This window comes from Gigantopelta aegis, chromosome 9 (assembly GCF_016097555.1).
Source record: "Gigantopelta aegis isolate Gae_Host chromosome 9, Gae_host_genome, whole genome shotgun sequence".
In the NCBI taxonomy this organism is placed as follows: Eukaryota; Metazoa; Mollusca; class Gastropoda; order Neomphalida; family Peltospiridae; genus Gigantopelta; species Gigantopelta aegis.
In genome coordinates, this window is record NC_054707.1 from 58,050,882 (window position 1) to 58,070,376 (window position 19,495).

At 36.4% G+C, this 19,495-nt stretch overlaps 1 protein-coding gene across 1 annotated transcript in view; it reads right to left on the bottom strand.

Moving 5' to 3' along the window:
- Nucleotides 1–19,495, bottom strand: part of LOC121381664 (nuclear pore membrane glycoprotein 210-like) — a 74,316-nt gene that overhangs the window by 27,580 nt on the left and 27,241 nt on the right. The window contains exons 20-25 of the mRNA XM_041511008.1: nucleotides 8,110–8,302; nucleotides 6,399–6,505; nucleotides 5,805–5,909; nucleotides 4,163–4,264; nucleotides 3,279–3,407; nucleotides 2,055–2,182 (exon numbers count right to left, since the gene is read on the bottom strand). Of these exons, the coding sequence (XP_041366942.1) occupies nucleotides 2,055–2,182; nucleotides 3,279–3,407; nucleotides 4,163–4,264; nucleotides 5,805–5,909; nucleotides 6,399–6,505; nucleotides 8,110–8,302 (764 nt within the window). The remainder of the gene's footprint in view (nucleotides 1–2,054; nucleotides 2,183–3,278; nucleotides 3,408–4,162; nucleotides 4,265–5,804; nucleotides 5,910–6,398; nucleotides 6,506–8,109; nucleotides 8,303–19,495) is intronic.

Here is a 19,495-nt window from a genome sequence, read left to right on the forward strand (position 1 = left end):
ATTTCCGTATACTGAATCATACCTGAAGACTTATTTCCCTTGAATGGCAAAAGAAAAGAAAAGCAACAAATACAGATTTATATAAAAAAAAATTAAAAAATTAAATATTTACATTAAAAAAACATTGAACAGAAAAATAATTCAAGATGACTATTTTAAGAAAACAATTCAATTTTAAAAGTTATATCTTACCTGGATTTTTAATTTTCAAATTTATTTGTACCGACATTTTTCTTTCAATTTAAAGGCTGTACTTTTGTGACATTTTCATTTCTTGGGATTAGTGTAAAAATAATATACAGTTACATGTATGTTTTACCAATGACAATTGGTCTTAATATTATTAATTACATTTTATAAAGGCAATGAACATGTGAACAAAACGGTATACTGATCAGTGAAGCATGTCATTCCCACGTTGAAGGAAAACTATCAAACAAAGAACCAACAATTAAACATATTTATAGGATATTAAACAAGCTTCCATTTCGTATTGATATGTACCAAGATATTTGTAACCATATGGGTAATAATAAGAGGTAAGAACCCAACCTTTGGTACATGCTAAATGTCTATTTGTGTTTACTGGCTATGGTGGTGACTACAGCTGCGTACTGGCCATGGTTGAATGAACTCAGAGCAAATTATAAGTTTTTTTCTAATTAAATGATCTGTTGAAAGAAATTATTTACAATCAAGTGAAGCAAATTGTCTATTTTTTATAAACTGTTTTGGATATTGGTCGTCCAGTCCCAGAAGCTGAATATCTGGACAATCTGGTTTCCGGACAATTGGGAGTCCAGATGATCGAGGTATCCCTGACTACGATTATCTTATCTGCTACTTAGCTCATGATTCTGTGGTATTTTAATTTCATAATGCCATAAAATACACCTCTGAGGTCCTAATTTCCCACACATTATCCTAAACACACTGTGCTGTTTTATTTTTAGCAGGCCATATTTTTTTCTTAGCAGGACATAATTCTTTTTACCTGCCATCTAAAAACAACAACAACCGCAGGCTATATTTTACTTCCTGTTTCAACACCTGCATACGACGACGGCCAATTGGTATAGAAGTCATGGAGCACAGACTTGGACAGGACAATGGATGAATGAGACACCCCAGCACAAAACCCACATCGGCTATTGGGTATCACAAATGGTAAGTATATGAAAATATTATGGGCAGGACAAAACCAGAGGGGTCCATCATGGATGATCAGTACTATCCGTGTTTTATGCTGCATTCATTTGGTGTTCACGAATATTGTCAATTCACAAGTTCCAAATTGTGAACACGACTTCACCAAGAGGAAAACCGTTCAGGCGATTTATAGACAATCTGCTCAACCACCCCAACTCATAATAGCACGAATGATTTGTGTTTGTTCTGCCATTTTTCCCATGAGTTGTGAAGACCGAGACAGAAAATCCTACCACAAATCCTACCATAGTTCACAAGTTGCGTTAACGGGTTATTTCGTCAAATTAATCCTCTTCTCAACTTGTGAATTGGGAAATACGATATTCACGACATTTCCATTATTATTACTACAAATTCCCTTCACAGACAAACTGACACTTTATTATTCATTAATGTCACTGTTATTGTTATACCAATGCTTATTGTTGTACTGATACTTTTATCTTATATTTAATTAACATTTTGGTAGTGGTGTTTTGGTTTAATAAGATTTTGTTGAGAATGCAATACAGTTCTCAACTTTCTTGGCATCTCCTGGTAACTTGTTAAACCATTGTCAACTTATTACAATGCCTGTAAAGGAATGGGTTTTAATTATCAATACCTCTGAACATTTCAAGTTAGGAGTAAGAGCTTTTCAACATGCTGGACAATGTGGATAATAGTTTTTAACATACAGTAAAACCAGAGTAAACCAGACCATCTATCTAAACCAGGCAAGTTTCATGGTCCCAAATTTTCAAAAATTCTAAATCACAACCTGATCCTGTCTAAATGGGATAAATATTATGTTCCTGGTGTGATCCGGTTCAGACAGGTTTCACTGTACATGTCTTGCTTGGTACCTGAGAGAAACGATCTGCGAAGATGGCTCCAGTTTGAGACCCATCAGAGAGAAGAGGCTTGAGAGAAGCATGTTTCCATGAATGTCAAGAACCTGGACACGCACTAACAACTCCTTCCGAACTTCCACCTGTAACAAGGAAAGGAAAGGAATGTCAGTTTAACAACACCTCAGCACATTTTAAACTAGTTATTTAGCTCTCAACTTATTTCGATATCGGAGTACATATTATGTATGGCCTTGATGTAAACATAATGGGGCACTGGTTGGGACTGGGAAAAGAAACGAAGTCTCTTAAGAGTGCTTGCTCTTATGACCCAATGCACCCCACATGAGTATTCTACCACACTTTGATCTTAGCCAAAAGGCCGAGAAGCGGTATTCTACTATTGACAGCACCACTAGAGCACGTTGATTTATTAATCATCGGCTATTGGATGTCAAACATTTGGTAATTGCAACATATAGTCTAGTCTTAGAGAGGAAACCCACTACATTTTTCCATTAGTAGCCAGGGATCATTTATATGCACTATCCCACAGACAGGATAACACATACCACAGCCGTTGTGGTGCACTGGCTGGAACAAATACATCAAGAGGGAAAGGGGTGAATGGCAGCAGACAAAACATGTAATTGAAAAAGTTGCTTAAATTGTAAATTTAAATTTTGTTAATTATGCTTTTAGGATGTAGGAAGTGGGGGGATAAAAAAAGTTTTTGTATGGTTGTGAAAATGAAGATAATTGTGACCGACCCCGACAAGAGCAAGATTGTTTAACGTGCACGTTCAGAGCAAGCTGTTGTAGCACATGCCTGTCCTGGGTGCAAGGCTCAGCCGGCTCCTCCGTCCAGAACAGGAAAGGTGTGGGGTGGGTAGGACGGACCACCTGCACTGGCAGGTGTAAGGGAGCACCAGCAGTCCAACCATAGCCGGTAACAGGTGGAGGGTGGTATTGTGCTATAGAATTTGGAATGTTCCGTAGGATTAAGCCAACGAGAATGGGTGCGCATTTTAGATGAAGGAACTTAGGCACAATTTTGAACGGTCAGCCTAAATGGAAAGGTAGGGAACTACTTATAGTTTTGGAGTTTAGTAGGCCAAGAGTAGCTCGTTAGTTGGACCTATTTGGTGCTAAACTGTCTTCTTAGGTTGCCCATAGGGACCCTTTTAAGGGCCTGATCTGTTCAGATCGACCCCATTACAATTTTATCATGTTTCTTACCTTGTCGAGTGTGACAACTCGAATGCTGCCCACACCAGCGATATGAACCGTGGCCACGGGGTGTTCTACCACATCCAGACACAAGTCATACAGGGTGAAACTGTGAGAGCCATCATTCTGAGGACGAATCTGAAAGCAGACATTAGGCCCTGTCAACAATAATTCCTACATTAAACAGGGACTGATACACAACAAAATAAATAAAAGCTGACATGTGTTTAAAAATATTAATATTTGATACTATATTTAAATAAAGGTCTAACATTTCATTATTTTATTAACAATTTCTACCAACATTTTAGCAGCATCCAGCTGCCTTCATTAGGGAAACATTTGACATCCAATAGCCGATGATTAATTAATCAACGTGCTCCAGTGGTGACGTTAAACAAAACAAACTTCATTAGGGAAACAAGGTTCTCTCAAAAGTCTTTGAAATGTCCATCTTCACTTAAGAATAACCATTGAATACAAATAAAGGTCATTTTTTTAAATATCAGATCAAATTCAGTCTATTTTGTGATATTAAAAACACCAGAATGACCAAAAACACTTTGAATGTACTGAAATGGATAATCTAGACCATAAAATCTAAGTAAAGTATGATTTCAGTTATCAAAAACGCTCTAATAGTCAAACATATGCCTTAGTGTTTAAAAACTAGGGTATGTCCCTTTAATTCTTAAAATGAAAAAAAAAAATGTTTGAAATTAGTTAGGTTTTGTTTTTTGTCAGGATGATTCTTACGAGAATTAAAATTTTTCATTTTAAACCTGATGCTCAATATCAGTTTTGAAAACAAGGTTAACTTGATCAGGAATTCTCCAAGTTAAAATAATTCTGCAAAACACAAGATCAATTTTATACGTAACATCAACACTCACCAAGATGGCCTTAGACTTGATATCATATTTAACAGACAAGATGTGCGACTTGAACTCTTCAATGTAGAAATATCCAGACCCATGATTGACTTCCATCTCAACCTAGTCGAATAATAATCTTTAACAATTACAATATAATGATATACAAATAATGACATGGTTGACAATACACGTCATTATTGTAAAAATGTTATATAGCAAACAAACAGATGAATATACAGGTGATAATAGTTATTGATTTAACAGATGATAGTTATGATTTAACAGATCAATATGAAGATGACGATAGATATGAGTTAACAGACGATAGATATGATTTAACAGATGATAGTTATGATTTAACAGATGATAGTAATGATTTAACAGATCAATATGAAGATGACGATAGCTTTGAGTTAACAGATGATAGTTATGATTTAAAAGATCAATATGAAGATGACGATAGATAGGAATTAACAGACGATAGTTATGATTTAACAGATCAATATGAAGATGACGATAGATATGATTTAACAGATGATAGTTATGATTTAACAGATCAATATGAAGATGACGATAGATATGATTTAACAGATGATAGTAATGATTTAACATATCAATATGAAGATGACTATAAATATGATTTAACAGACGATAGATATGATTTAACAGATCAATATGAAGATGACGATAGATATGAGTTAACAGACGATAGGTATGATTTAACAGATCAATATGAAGATGACGATAGATATGATTTAACAGACGATAGTTATGATTTAACAGATCAATATGAAGATGACGATAGATATGAGTTAACAGACGATAGATATGATTTAACAGATGACAGTTATGATTTAACAGATGATAGTAATGATTTAACAGATCAATATGAAGATGACGAGAGATATGAGTTAACAGACGATAGATATGATTTAATAGATGATAGTTATGATTTAACAGATCAATATGAAGATGACGATAGATATGATTCAACAGACGATAGATATGATTTAACAGATCAATATGAAGATGATAGATATGATTTAAGAGATGATAGTTATGATTTAACAGATGATACTTATGATTTAATATATCAATATGAAGGTGATGATAGATGAGTTAACAGACGATAGATATGATTTAACAGATGATAGTTATGATTTAACACATAATAGAGATAATAGTTATGATTTAATATATCAATATGAAGGTGACGATAGATGAAATAACAGATGATAGTTATGATTTAACAGATGATCAATATGAAGGTGACAATAGTTATGATTCAACAGATCAATATGAAGGTGACAATAGATATGATTCAACAGATCAATATGAAGGTGACGATAGTTGTGATTCAACAGATCAATATGAAGGTGACAATAGATATGATTCAACAGATCAATATGAAGGTGACAATAGTTATGATTCAACAGATCAATATGAAGGTGACGATAGTTATGATTCAACAGATCAATATGAAGGTGACGATAGTTGTGATTCAACAGATCAATATGAAGGTGATGATAGATATGATTTAACATATCAATATGAAGGTGACGATAGTTATGATTGAACAGATCAATATGAAGGTGACGATAGATATGATTTAACATATCAATATGAAGGTGACGATAGTTATGATTGAACAGACAAATACCTTGTTTGATGGATGATTGAAAACAGATACTGTATCAGGATGAATAAAAGCTTTTTCTACTAACTGCAGCTCCAGTGATTTGCTTATCGATGGATGAATGTGAGCCTGGAAGTAAAGAAAGGAATGTCTTTAATGACATCATTAATTCATTACTTAAAAAGAACCATGCATATTATTAAATCAGCGGGTACTGTACATGGATACAAATACAAAATCTTTGGTGGCTCATTTAAGTTTTGTTGTTTATTTTTATTATCAAAAAAGAATTCATAAAAACACTGCTTTTCCGTTTTTCTTTTAAATTCAAAACGTGAAGGTCACCCAGGTGACTATTTTTATAACAAGCTCCAAAAACATTTCGGACACAATTTTCAAGTTGAACAAGTTTGATCGAAGAGGTATTTATGAACAAATAAGTAAAAAAATAAAAACAAGATCACATGGGGGAGCAGAAGGTACCATTAAAAATCCATAATTCCAGATAAATCCGAAAATCTTTAATTTCTGTGAGTGCATTAAAACAAATTGCCTTCCACCCCTCCCCCATGGTAAGTTCTGAAACTGCTCTAGTATGAAGGTGCTAGTGTTACTTACCTCTACCCAGCTCCCAGCCACCTTCAGACTGTGTTGTTTGTAGCTGTTTATTGTAGCTGTGACTATTACACTGCCCGTTTTACCGTTGGGAACCAGCTTCTGGTATGCTGGAAACAAACATTAAAAGTAATATAAAGATTTTTTTTTTTTTTTTTTTTTTTCGTTGGGAACCAACTTCTGGTACTCTGGAAACAAAGATTAATAGTAATAAAGATTTAATTCTTGGGAGATGATTACCCGGCATACACATCAGTTTCCTTGTAGTGTGACCGTGAGTGATACCGTGACAGCTCAACTAACAATAAGCGTGGAGCAGGGACCTGTCAAGTGTTCCCATACCGAAAGGGAAATACTGCAGATTTACCATTCAGTTTGTGGTGTTTTTAAAAAAGAAAAGAAAAAAGAAAGAAGATTTAATGCTCAACATAACAAGCATATTGCTAAAGCAATAAATGTCCCTACCGAGCAAAACAAATTTTCATATCTCCTAAGTTAAAGGTCCATAACTGTCAAAAATGGGTCAATCCTCATGAAAGATAAACTTGATTTGTATACTAATGGAAAGAAATAAGGGAACACATTGAATTGTAGACCAAATTTAATTCATTACCGTATTTGACCGGAAATAAGCCCAGGGGGCCAAGACAACTCATTGTGAGCTTAGCATGGGGTGGGCTTATTCCCAGACATGGGGCCAGTTTTGTTGAATTTTTTTTTTAATAATAATAATTAAAATAAATAACAATACTTAAATGAACTAGGAAGAAAACAAAAAACGTTCAGTAGCACATCTATTAATTAAGTGTTCCATTTGTTATTAATAAATAATAATTGCTTATTAATTAAATTGTGGGTTTTTTTTACTAGTATCTAATTATCAGAAACACACCTTCTATGTTACAATTACTTACCAGTGCTGTTTATTTACATCCAAAATTTAATGCTGAGAAGACTTAAACCAACAGCAATTAACAACAACTCAATAGCGTATACACACGTTTTTGACACAGGCAGCCAGCTTACACTACAAAGAATTGTCAATCTAAGGTCATTGTTCTTAGCCAATCAGAATAAGGTATTTGCTTAATTAGCATTAACTGCGGACCCAGTGTGGTGGTAAAAATAGACATTGGTTTTTAGTTCATACTTGGGCTTGGATACTTCAGAGAAATACTGCAGGCATGAAATTGAAAACAATGTTACACACTGTTATTGTTAGACTGCTAAATCTCACTGGTGGTAAAATATTGTGTTACATTTGTGTTTAATTATCTGCAGGAGGTATGACCTTTTAAATGAACTTTGAGCAAACTTGCAATTTCGTGTTATTTATAAGGTGACGAAGTTGGGGGTGGGCTTATTTACGAATGAGGGCCTAATTTCTTAAATGCTATCAAAACGGAGGGGGGCTTATTCAAAGACATGGGCTTATTTCCGGTCAAATACGGTACTAGCATAGTAATGGCTGTATTTCATACCAAGTTGTAAGGTGGGATTGAATGTCTGTAGTGTTGAATGTGCTGCCTATATGTTCCCAGTCAACTTCTGACAATATGAATTGATTCTGATGCAGTCATCATTTCTTGTTGCTATCTGTGTGATCCTTTATTTCTTTCCATCAGTATAACTCTATATGATAAAGTTAACTGTCTGTCTATCCGTCTATTTCTCTCTCATTTATAATATATAATTCCCCAGTAAATCCATTCACCTTTAACAATTTTCCTTCCTTCAGGTGTAGTGTTGGCATCTGTGTGGAGGTTGGCTGGTTGCGGGATGGTAGCAAGATTGCGGCTGGAGATTGTCCAGTCAATGGCTAGAGATGAAATATTGTCAAACCTTCGCCCACTGCTGTCTGTCACAATCACCTCGATATCTCTCTCTTTGTTACAAAGAATTGGGATCTGAAACATAACAATTAATCCTTTTTTATTAAAATCAGGTTTTATAGAAAATAACTGGTTATTTTCCTCAGATATCGGCTTTATTTTGCAAAGGTTAGAATGGCAAATGCATTCACTAATCGACCAGAGAAGGATAATCTTTACCATAGCAATTACACACGTGTTGAATGCCGTATAGGAGCCAGGACTTTTATAATTTTTGATATTTTTAAGAAATTCTAATGCTTCTGTCAGTTATTTTCCTTTCGAATTCTTCTGCTTCTGTATCTGTTAATTTATTTACCCCGATGTTATTAATAGTTGTTATTTTCATTTGAATACAAATTTTCATGGAATTTTTTAAGTTTCCTTTAAAAATTTACTTTGTTCAGATACTATGCTGCCGTCATCAAGTTCTATTTTGGAAATAAGTTTACCATGATAATTTCTGGATTCCAAAAAACTAAAATATTTAGTGGGTTTCTCCCCTTCTTCTATCCATTTTGCCCTAGATCCAATAAAATTACCTTTTAAAGTGCTGTGCCAGACCATACACTAAAATTTCAAATTCAACAATTAAATGCTTTCTTAATTCATTGCAATAATATTTTACACCGATATGTATGTCAATAATTACGAAAATGCCCCATAAAAGTATTAAAACAGCACTCCCGTAGAACACTGCCGGAAACGACCGAGTAAAATTCTCGGTAAAAACATTTGCCTGTAAATAGCCGTGACGTCACGAAGGGAACGCGCTTCACAGAAACCTACCACGAGATGACTTTCAGCGCAAGCGAAAGTGGGACCGACAGCGACTGCCAAGCTTGATCATGCGATTCTTCTTTCGATGATGAATAGTGTAGTAATGACGACTGGACTAATATTTGTGCAACACAACAAATAATGCCTTATCAGTTTGAACCTGGAACATCTTCCGACGAACCACCGGCCTGACAGATGACGATGAAAATGGTCGTGGAGACAGCTTACCACTAATTTACAACTTTTATTCTTGTTTTGTTCTTTAGCTTTTCGTGCGAATTATTTTACTACACTGTATGTTCTAATACTTGTGATGTAGTAGAAAAGACGATAAATAACTTGAATTCTACGAGTCAAGTGGACCCGATATCGGTAATTTTATGAAATAAACAATAACGACTTTTAGTCCGTCCCATCCATGAAGATGGGTTTTTTTGGTGAATAATTTTAATTTAATTTGACATAAAAAAAAAAGAAGTAAAAGTGTTTTGGAAATAACAAAACAATACTATTTTTTTGTGTGCAGTTGTAAAAACAGTCTGCTCAGAAATAAATAACTTATTTTAATTTTTAAAAATAAACAAAAACGACTTTTAGCCCGTCCCATCCATCTAGGAAGATGTTTTTTTGTGTGAATAATTTCAGTTTAGTTTGACGTAAAAAAAAAGTAAAAGTGTTTTGGAAATAACAAAACAATACAATTTTTGTGTGTGCAGTTGTGAAAACAGTCTTCTCAGAAATAAATAACTTATAGCACATTCCATAGTATGAAAAAAGGTTTTCTCTGTGGGAGGTATAATAAAATTAATTTAATGTATTTATAGTCTGTTTTACAGGGAACGCCTTTTTTCATGCTATGGAATTTACAAGTCATTTATTTCTGAGCAGATTGTTTTCTAAGATGCATACAAAATTAGCTTCTTTTCTTTTCTTTTAAAAAAACCCCCAAAAAACCCTACATTTTTGTAGGATGGGACGGACTAGGCTATAGATACTTACTTGGTTGACTTTATTGTTTTAATGTTCTCGAACTATAAAGAAAAATCTCACAAATGAACGAGATGCAAACGACAACAAATCGGATCTCGATGATTGCACGAACCGTGCATGAGAAAACAAATTGAAAGGAGTTGAAAGCATAACGCAATTTGGGACATTGACGATATGCACCCCAAGGTCGTTTCGGTGTGGATGGCGTCGGCTTGTTGTCATTTGTTTTGTGTCGCAGAAAAATTGTTGGTACAGCATCTTTTTGAAAAGCCATAACACATGGTATTCCCATATCTCGCTAAAGCCGACAAGCCAGTTTGGACGAATCGAAACTAAAGTGTCTGCTGTCGCAACGGTCTACGGCATTTTCTTCCTGTCCAGTATTTCCACGTTGTTTTAATCAAATTCACACACAGCTTTCTCACAGCAACATTACTAGGAAATGCGTGAAGACTAAATTTATCGGCTTTTGTATTGCTACAGCCGCCAACAACACGCCGTTTAACCATAATAAACACAAACGAAGCAATGAACAATGGCGCCGACTATCGAAAGGAGTTCCCTTCGTGACGTCACAGATCAAATCTTACGGAAATTCCCGAAACGAATTCAGCTGGTTCTGTTTTTTAGGGGAATATTTTTAAATGGAAAATATACCGGTATATAATTTTTTTACATATTTTTTTTTAATTTTCTAATCATATTAAATAATATCTTGATTGATATAGCTCAATACATCATACATCTGGCACAGCACTTTAACTTATTTCTATTCATTCATTACGTTTTGATTCTAATAAATATGAAGTTATATTATTTTCATTCTCTTCGAGTATTTTTATTTCTTCAGAAATCTTTGTTTTTAATAAAAAAAAAATTTTTTTTTTTAAAAAGAGGAATGTGAAATAGTTTTTCCCCTAATTTCAATTAATAGAAATTCTAGAAAAAAGTTTATCATTAATTATAAATTGGATATTTCCATTAGGAATTTGAACTAGTTTTTCTACATTAGGAACTACATGTACATATTGACATTTAACATCTTCAATTATCTCTGTAATGGAGTTGACATATGTTTTATCCTGAAGTAATGAGTTATTAAATTTCCACAGCCCCTCACCTCTTTTAAAATGATGTACCTTTAAATGAAAGATCACTCCAGAATGGTCTGATCTATAACTGCTTTCAATCAATATAGTCAAACCTGCTTTGGCAGCCACCTCTATAAGACAGCCACCTGTCTATGACAGCCACTACCAGGCCTCCCCCCCCCCCCCCCAACTCAATTTATAGTATATTTTACCTCTATATGACAACCACCTGCTCAACGCGGCCAGCAGGCACTTTTTTTTTTTACCAAAAAGGGTTAATGGACCTGTCTATGGCAGCCAAAAAATACAATTGGAAACCTGGCCACAAAATTTAGTAACAGATTTCTCTGTTCTTTCGGTCACTTTGTTTCTTCATGTTTATTATATAGGTGTGCATAAACAACATTAGATTAATCTTTGTTTGTTTTGATATGTGAGCAATATCTTAATCTTCTGAATACTGAAGTTAACAAAACTCAGAAAATATAGCAAGTGTTTGCTTAGATGTACCTAGCGGCAAATGGCAGATCAGTGAAGTTAGTGGTGTGTGCTATTACTCATACTTACCCTTATCCAATAACATCGGTGGTATCACCAAACACAGTTGTTCAGACATATTGTCGCCTAAAACAACTGGAGTTAAACATGCTAAGTCTCGAAGTTATTAAATATAGCTACACATGTTTTTTGACATTAGTTTCTAACCAGTCTCGTTGGTGTCGTGGTTAAGCCATAGGACTAAAGGCTGGTAGGTACAGGGTTCGTAGCTCGGTACCGGCTCCAACTCAGAGCGAGTTCTTAAGGGTTCAATGAGTAGGTATAAGTCCACTACACCCTCTTCTTTCTCACTAACCACTAACAACTAACCCACTGGGAACTTTAATTGGATATAAGCACAAAAATAAGTTAAATTGAATAGTTAGTTTCTACTTCCCGCCCCCGAGTTGACCACTGGCTTTGTCAGAGACCAAACCCGGGGTGGGCGTGCCTGAACCCTTGTGGATATGGGCACGTAAATAGAGTTCCCTTCCCTTTAGTTTCTAAAATGACTCCTAAAGTTCCTCTTAACGTTGGAACACAGAATAGATGTTATTAAAAAATCAGAGAAAGATAAACTCAGTGCTAGAAAAACTGCAGAACAATTTGGAGTAGGTAGAACTCAAATTGATGGAATTCTGAAGAGAAAAGCAGAGCTGGTGGCAGATTATGAAACCAATCAGCCATCTGATAAAAAGAGACAGAAAAACAGAGGTGTTGGCAGATTATGAAACCAAGCAGCCATCTGATAAAAAGAGACAGAGAAGAGTCACGGGCAACGAGGATATAAACATACTGACGTGGAAATGGTTCAATGATGCTACAGCTCGTAGAATAAATGTCAACGGTCCGTATATTAAGGAGAATGTATTAGAATACGCTGTGGATTTGGGTGTAGACAATTTCAAAGCGTCAAATGGCTGGCAGGCATAGACACAACATTGTTGTAGGTACACTGAACGGCGAGAGAGGTGATTAAGTGACATGGCGGTTGAGGATTGGAAAACCAAATTGCCAGCAATGTATCAGGATTGTGTTCTTTGACAATTGTATTATATAATAAAAATTGGTGTAGGTGCATTGTTTGTTTCGGTTATTAGTAGTAGTAGTAGTAGTAGTAGTAGTAGTAGTAGTAGTAGTAGTAGTAGTAGTAGTAGTAGTAGTAGTAGTAGTAGTAGTAGTAGTAGGAGCAGCAGCAGCAGCAGCAGTATTTAAATGTTACATCTTATGCTACCTCTCTATGACGGCCACCTGCCTATGACGGCCATTTTTCAGTGGTCCCGTGAGTGGCCACCATAGACAGGTTGCACTGTACTTTATTTACAAGCAATATTAAATTTTCTGATAGAAGAAACAAAATCTAATCTAGCTTGTTTAACAGGATTTTTTTTAGTCCATGTATATATTTTTTTTATTTGGACAAAGTTTTCTAAAATTATATCTCTAGCTTTGGGATTATTTACGTGTATGTATACTCTGTCAAAAAAGAAACGCATAGGCTTTAATACAAAGTGGCATAATTTCATTATTTATTATTGTATTACAGTCAAATCTGACATGACAATGTTCTTGCTATGGACTGATGGCAGTGGAGGCATTTCGCCACCAAACAACGTCGCACTAGGGTGCTGAAATCAGCAGCAATCACTGCGTGACATCTCCTTAGTATAAACTAAATGAGTCTCTGAATCCGGGCATGTGGAATCCTAGCTCATTCTTCCTGCAGTGCATGTGACAGTTGAGGAAGCGTCTGAGGCTCCGGGTCAAGCTGGCATACACATCTGTCCAGTTCATCCCATAGATGTTCAATGGGGTTGAGATCTGGCGATTTTGATGGCCATGGAAGCACATTAACCTTCTGAGTACTGCAGGCGAGATATCTCGCCCGACGTCACGTCAGTCGATATACTGTACACTGTATACAGTGCATGCCCCAATTCATATTTCCAGCCGTTTTGCACACGACACTCACCAGAAACAGAAATATAATTAAAGAAAAAAGATTTTTTTTTCAAAATGGTGGCTTTTGTTTTGAATTTTTTCAATTGAAAATACCTTGAAATTTTGAGTTCAAAAAGTGGTTTTCGGCAAGTATTTTCGCTTGACAACAATGGCGCCACGTTGCGTTCATTTTCTGGGATCGATATCTGATTGTGACAGCTAATTTGATAATAAATTTGATCGATTTACCAACAACAAAAATTACCAAATATTGCAATATGAATCGTAGTTCGGGTTTAAAAAAAAAATCTGGTCAGAAAACCACTGTTATCGGGAATAATGGACATAAATACTGGACAGCTGGCCACAAATGCCCATAAGTAAACGCAACTTTTTCGATTTTTTGCCTAATTTTAATCACCATTAGCCGATCTAAAATAATAAAAATTACAAAAAAAGACACGAAAATAATACTTACCGATTCATATATAAACTTTATTTCATGTATTTATAAAACATTTAAGTGAATATATATGAGTAAAAATTATAAACTTGTACCCACTCAACGTGGTTTTTGTTAAAAAATAATCTAATAGTCTAAAGGTTAATGTTCTCATTTTGTATGAAATCCATTGTTACACGTGCCGTATGCGGCCTGGCATTGTCCTGTTGAAAGAGTTCTCTCTGTCGATCCAAAATGGGAAGCATGTGACGGCGAAGAATTTCATCCCGGTAGCATACAGATGTCAGGTTGCCTTGTACGAACACAAGTTCATTTCTGCCGGTTTATGAGATGGCTCCCCACATTATGACACTGCCTCCACTGAATCTGTCAACTTGGACAACGCAGTTGTTGGCAAAATGTTCATTCGGTGTCTGTAAACATGTTGTCGTCCATCACGTCGCTGTAGAAGGAAACATGACTCGTCGCTGAACCATACTCACCGCCAGTTTCCCAAGTTCCAGCCCGGTACATTCGTGCACCAGCAAACACGTAACTGTCGGTGTTGACGTCGCAGCTTCTTGAAGTCGGTTCCAAATGGTTTGTGCAGACACCCTTCTCAAACCAGGTATGCGTCCAGCAGCGTTCATTGCTGTGGCAGTTCGGTGACGCAAGTGCAGAACCCGAATGTAGCGATCTTGTTCTGCAGTTGTTATGTGAGGTCTTCCACTTCTGGGCCGGTCTTCAGCTGATTGAAACTGCTGGTATCTCTGATGGACGTTCATGTGGCGTGCGATTTCTGAACGCAATTCACCTAACTGGAGGTGGCTTATTGCAATGTTTCGATTCGGCAGGCTTAGTCTTGGCATCTTGTAACTCGTCTACGTCGAAATGGAAATGAGGCATCATTGCGAGCATTGCAGCTTTAAATACCCATCACTACCCCAATCTTTTGCCTGAGTTTCACATGCATTCGCCTAAATCTAACCATTTCACGCTGATTTCCTGCAATTGTGGCACAACGTGCAGTAAATTTGTTTTCGAGTGCATTTGGGCATGCTGTCCCATTCCAGAAACATTAACAAACATGGTCATTCAGCAACATTGTATAAAAAAAAACTATATTTTGTAAAATCAAAAACTTTTCTTCTTTCCCTATCACCTATGGGTTTCTTTTTTGACAGAGTATAGTTTCTTGTATCTAAATCGGGGTTAAGTACCAAGTTGAAGTCACTATATATAACACATTTTTCATTTTCAAATTCTTCTATTGAGTCAAAAATATTCTCATAAAATTGTGGTTCATCTCCATTCAGTCCATAAATATTAAAAAGTGTAATCTTCTCCCCTTCTATTGTTAGATCCCGTCAAAGCTGGCTCACACATTCATTCAACTTTCTTATCTATCACCCTCTGCCTATCATTCTCATTATCTTAATATAAAAAACTTTTCAATTTCTCCCCAATTGTCTTTGTCTAAATTTCATTTCTTTTTTAAAGAAAGTAGAAAGTTACACGCTTGCCATTTTCAGGACCTCACATAAGCTTTGTAGGTGAACACTAACAGTTTGGAACTAATCAAGACAATTTTACCGACTTTGTTGGATTTCCGTAATGAATTCAATATTGTACGATATAGAAGCCACTAATTAATTAAATTCCTTTTTTGTTTTGTTCATAACTATATGAAAAGAATAAATGAGTTAGTCGTATCAGACATTGTGATTTATTTACCTTACAAAAGTAGACTGTTTTTAATTAATATTCTAATACAACTTTCATATAAGCCTTTTTCCCATTGGTTAATTTTCATGATAAATCGGACGATAGATGTACGCTGTCATGGGCAACAAGGATTTATCACGATAAAAATTTTTCAAGAACTCATCCAATATGCTGTCACTTATCCTCGTGCGTGGCATTTTCGTTAGTATATTAATTCTGCGTCTTCCATTATATTTAAACGTCAATATAAATAATTTTCAACAAAATTACTAACTTCAGATGAAAATGATGATATTGTTGCTCTTTTGTTATTATTTCGGGCCACTGTAACTTTTAACACTTTGTTAGCAGCAATGAACATGCACCCACCCATCCAAGTAAGGTCCGGTCACTGATCGATCGCAGCAGTCACCAGCATGTGTCTTGTGGTCTGCTCTTCTAGTTTGTGTTCTCAAAAGGGTGCAAGCAGGTTCATCAAAAATAATTATATCACAATCTAAAGTAGCTAATTTTTGTTTAGAACATACTTTTTGTGACAAATAAAATTGATAAAGAAGACAAGATGGAAATGACTTGATTTTTTAAATGCAATTTTAAAAAGTCAGTGATGTCATGTGAAGAGAACGAAAAAATATTACGTCATACTTTTTCTTACTACAAGCGTTTTCACTGAATATCGTAAGTAAGAAGAATAGATAAAAAATTTTTTTTACATTTGTGGGATTTCTTTAATAAAAACAAAATAAAATGTCTTACAGATACTCCTAATAGGTGTAGTATTAGAATAGGGATAATATCACTGTGTTTCATTGTTAATTACCCCGGTATAAGGATTTATGACAAAATATTTGGATTTAGGGACGAGACAAAGTCCAATTTTTTTTATAAATCCTTATAGTTAACAACGAAACACAGTGATATTATCCCCTAAATAAATTAAATAGGCAAATGAGTTTTGATGGGACTGGTACGTCTTCGAAGATGTCTATTAAACCAGTGTTTTCCAATTTGTTTTACGTGCGCTATTTGTTAAGTGTAACGTGTTATTTTGCACTCACCAGATTGAAATTACATGCACTGTATGAGCGCAATTGCACTCGCACACCTTAAAAGACAAGGTCTGTAATAATAACAGATAATTGCATATCAAACAGATGAGTGAATACCTCAATAGTAGTTTAACGAAAAATGTATTAAGATGAATAAGTAAATAGATTAAAACAGTAATAATAATTTTTTTAATCTATACTCTTCAAAAGAAGAAACGCAAAACCACATTGTCGTAACATTTGGAGAATTGATTTAATTATTGAATGGTGAGTCCGATAATTACCAAATGTTGCAGGATTGTTCACAATTCACTCTAGTCCATTGTGAGTAAGTGATAGGACACACCACCAAGGTCAAGGTCATCTGGAGTCAATACCGGGTGTGGCCTCCGCGTGTGTTGACAACTGCCTGGCACCGCCTGCCCATTGAAGCAACCAGAGTACGGATGACGTCCCGGGGGATGGTGGCCCACTCGGCCTGCAAGGCTGCTGCCAGCTCGGGCAGGGTCTGGGGCTGTGGTTGTCGCTGTCGGAGGCGTCGGTCCAACTCGTCCCATAGATGCTCAATTGGGTTCAAATCCGGTGATATCGATGGCCAAGGAAGGACATTAATGTTGTTGTTCTGTAGGAAAGCCGTTGTGAGACGTGCTGTGTGAGGCCTGGCGTTGTCATGTTGGAACACTGCGTTGGCGTTGGCCATAACTGGAACGATGTGTGGCCGGAGGATCTGGTCAATGTAGCCCTGTGCATTCAGGTTGCCCTGCACGTGGACCAGGTCAGTTCTGCCAGTGTGTGAGATGGCTGCCCACACCATGACACTACCCCCGCCGAATCTGTCCACTTCCTGCACGCAGTTTGCCGCATAACGTTCACCACGACGCCTATACACGCGACATCTTCCATCATGACGTCGGAGCAGAAATCGGGACTCGTCACTGAACCACACCTGTCTCCATCGCAGTTGAGGCCATTGTCGATGAATCTGGCACCACTGCAGTCGGAGTCGACGGTGTTGTGGTGTTAAGATGACACCTCGAACTGGACGTCTGGCACGAATTCCTACCTCACGTAGGCGGTTCCGTACGGTCTGGTCGGATATCCTGCGCAAACCTGGTATTGCTGCGGCTGTGGAGGTGGCAGTAGTCAATCGTTCCCGAAGGTGGCGTACCCGGATGTAGCGGTCCTGCCCGGTGGTAGTGACCCGTGGTCGACCGGATCTAGGGAGGTCACGTGTTGATCCATGTTGCTGGTAACGGTCCCACAGTCTGGAGATGGTGCTTGGGGACACATGGAATGCCCTGGCAACGGCCGTTCTGGATTCGCCTGCGTCTAGTCGGCCGATGGCATTGTTTCTCTGCGGTTCACTGAGACGTGGCATGTCCTGGATTGTCAACTGTCGGCCAGATACAGAGGCCAGGCAAGCGAACACCCTGCACTTTTATACTGTCGGTGTTCATGTTGCACGTGCAGACAACGCACGTGCAGTGGTGACATGGTTTGCACGTGGCTGCGTTTTTGCGAATATTCACATTTTGGAACTTTATTGTACAGTAGCTGCGTTTTATCGAATGTAACCGTGGGAATGTGTTTGGGACATGCAATGACCTTATATTCACAAAGCATGAACCGGTAGGAAACATAAAATCGGAGTTATAACCCATTTGTACCCTTTTGCGTTTCTTTTTTTGAAGAATATATAATAATTAAGAAAAGAAAATAAAGAATTAAAAATAATAATAATAATAATAGTAATAATTTTTTTTATAAAAAATAAATTAATTAATTTAAAAAAGAAGATAAAATAGTAATTTAGAAAAAACTTAGATTTTCACCGTAGAAATAGCTATATAGCAAATACTATCAATGTAAGCACCATTTGAGCTGCTATACCACATACATACATATATATAATATATATATATATATATATATATATATATATATATATATACATATACATATACATATACATATACATATACATATACATATACATATACATATACATATACAGGGGTTTCCCTAGAGCGATAAGCCGACACGGCCCGTGCTCCCTTAGCCAGCCAAGTAAGCGCCTTCATGTCTGGTAAGCGCCTTAACTGCAGGACCGTGTCGACTTAATTTGTAACATGTATACAAAACAATGGAGCTGTGATCCGTAACTTCATTTTCTATCTTCTGATGTGAACAAACGGTTACATAATCTATTCGACACCTCAAACATAATAATACCACATATTCAATTAGCATAATAGCGATCTCGCGACCGGTAACGAGAAACGGTGTTAACCAGAATACAGCGTATGCCTTATGATGTTTGCTAATTTTAATAATCAAGGTTATTAATTTTAACGCATGCATTCGACATGTATGACAGCAATGTGACGGCGATTCAATGTCTGGAAGATATGTAACTTGCTATTTTAATTTTGTAAAGTCTTTGAACCGAAGTAATAAAAACAAACCGACAATGCATGTCAATTTGAATACACATGCCAGTTCAGGGCCGAACGACATGTCGGCTATCCCAAGGGCTGAGTTCAGCCAGACCGAGCGGAAATAAAACGTTCGCTACACTGTTTTGTGCACTTCACGTTAAACCAAATGGACACGACGGACACCAATCAAGTAGTTCGCGAACGTTAGGAAAAACGTTCGTTGGCTGAACTGAGGA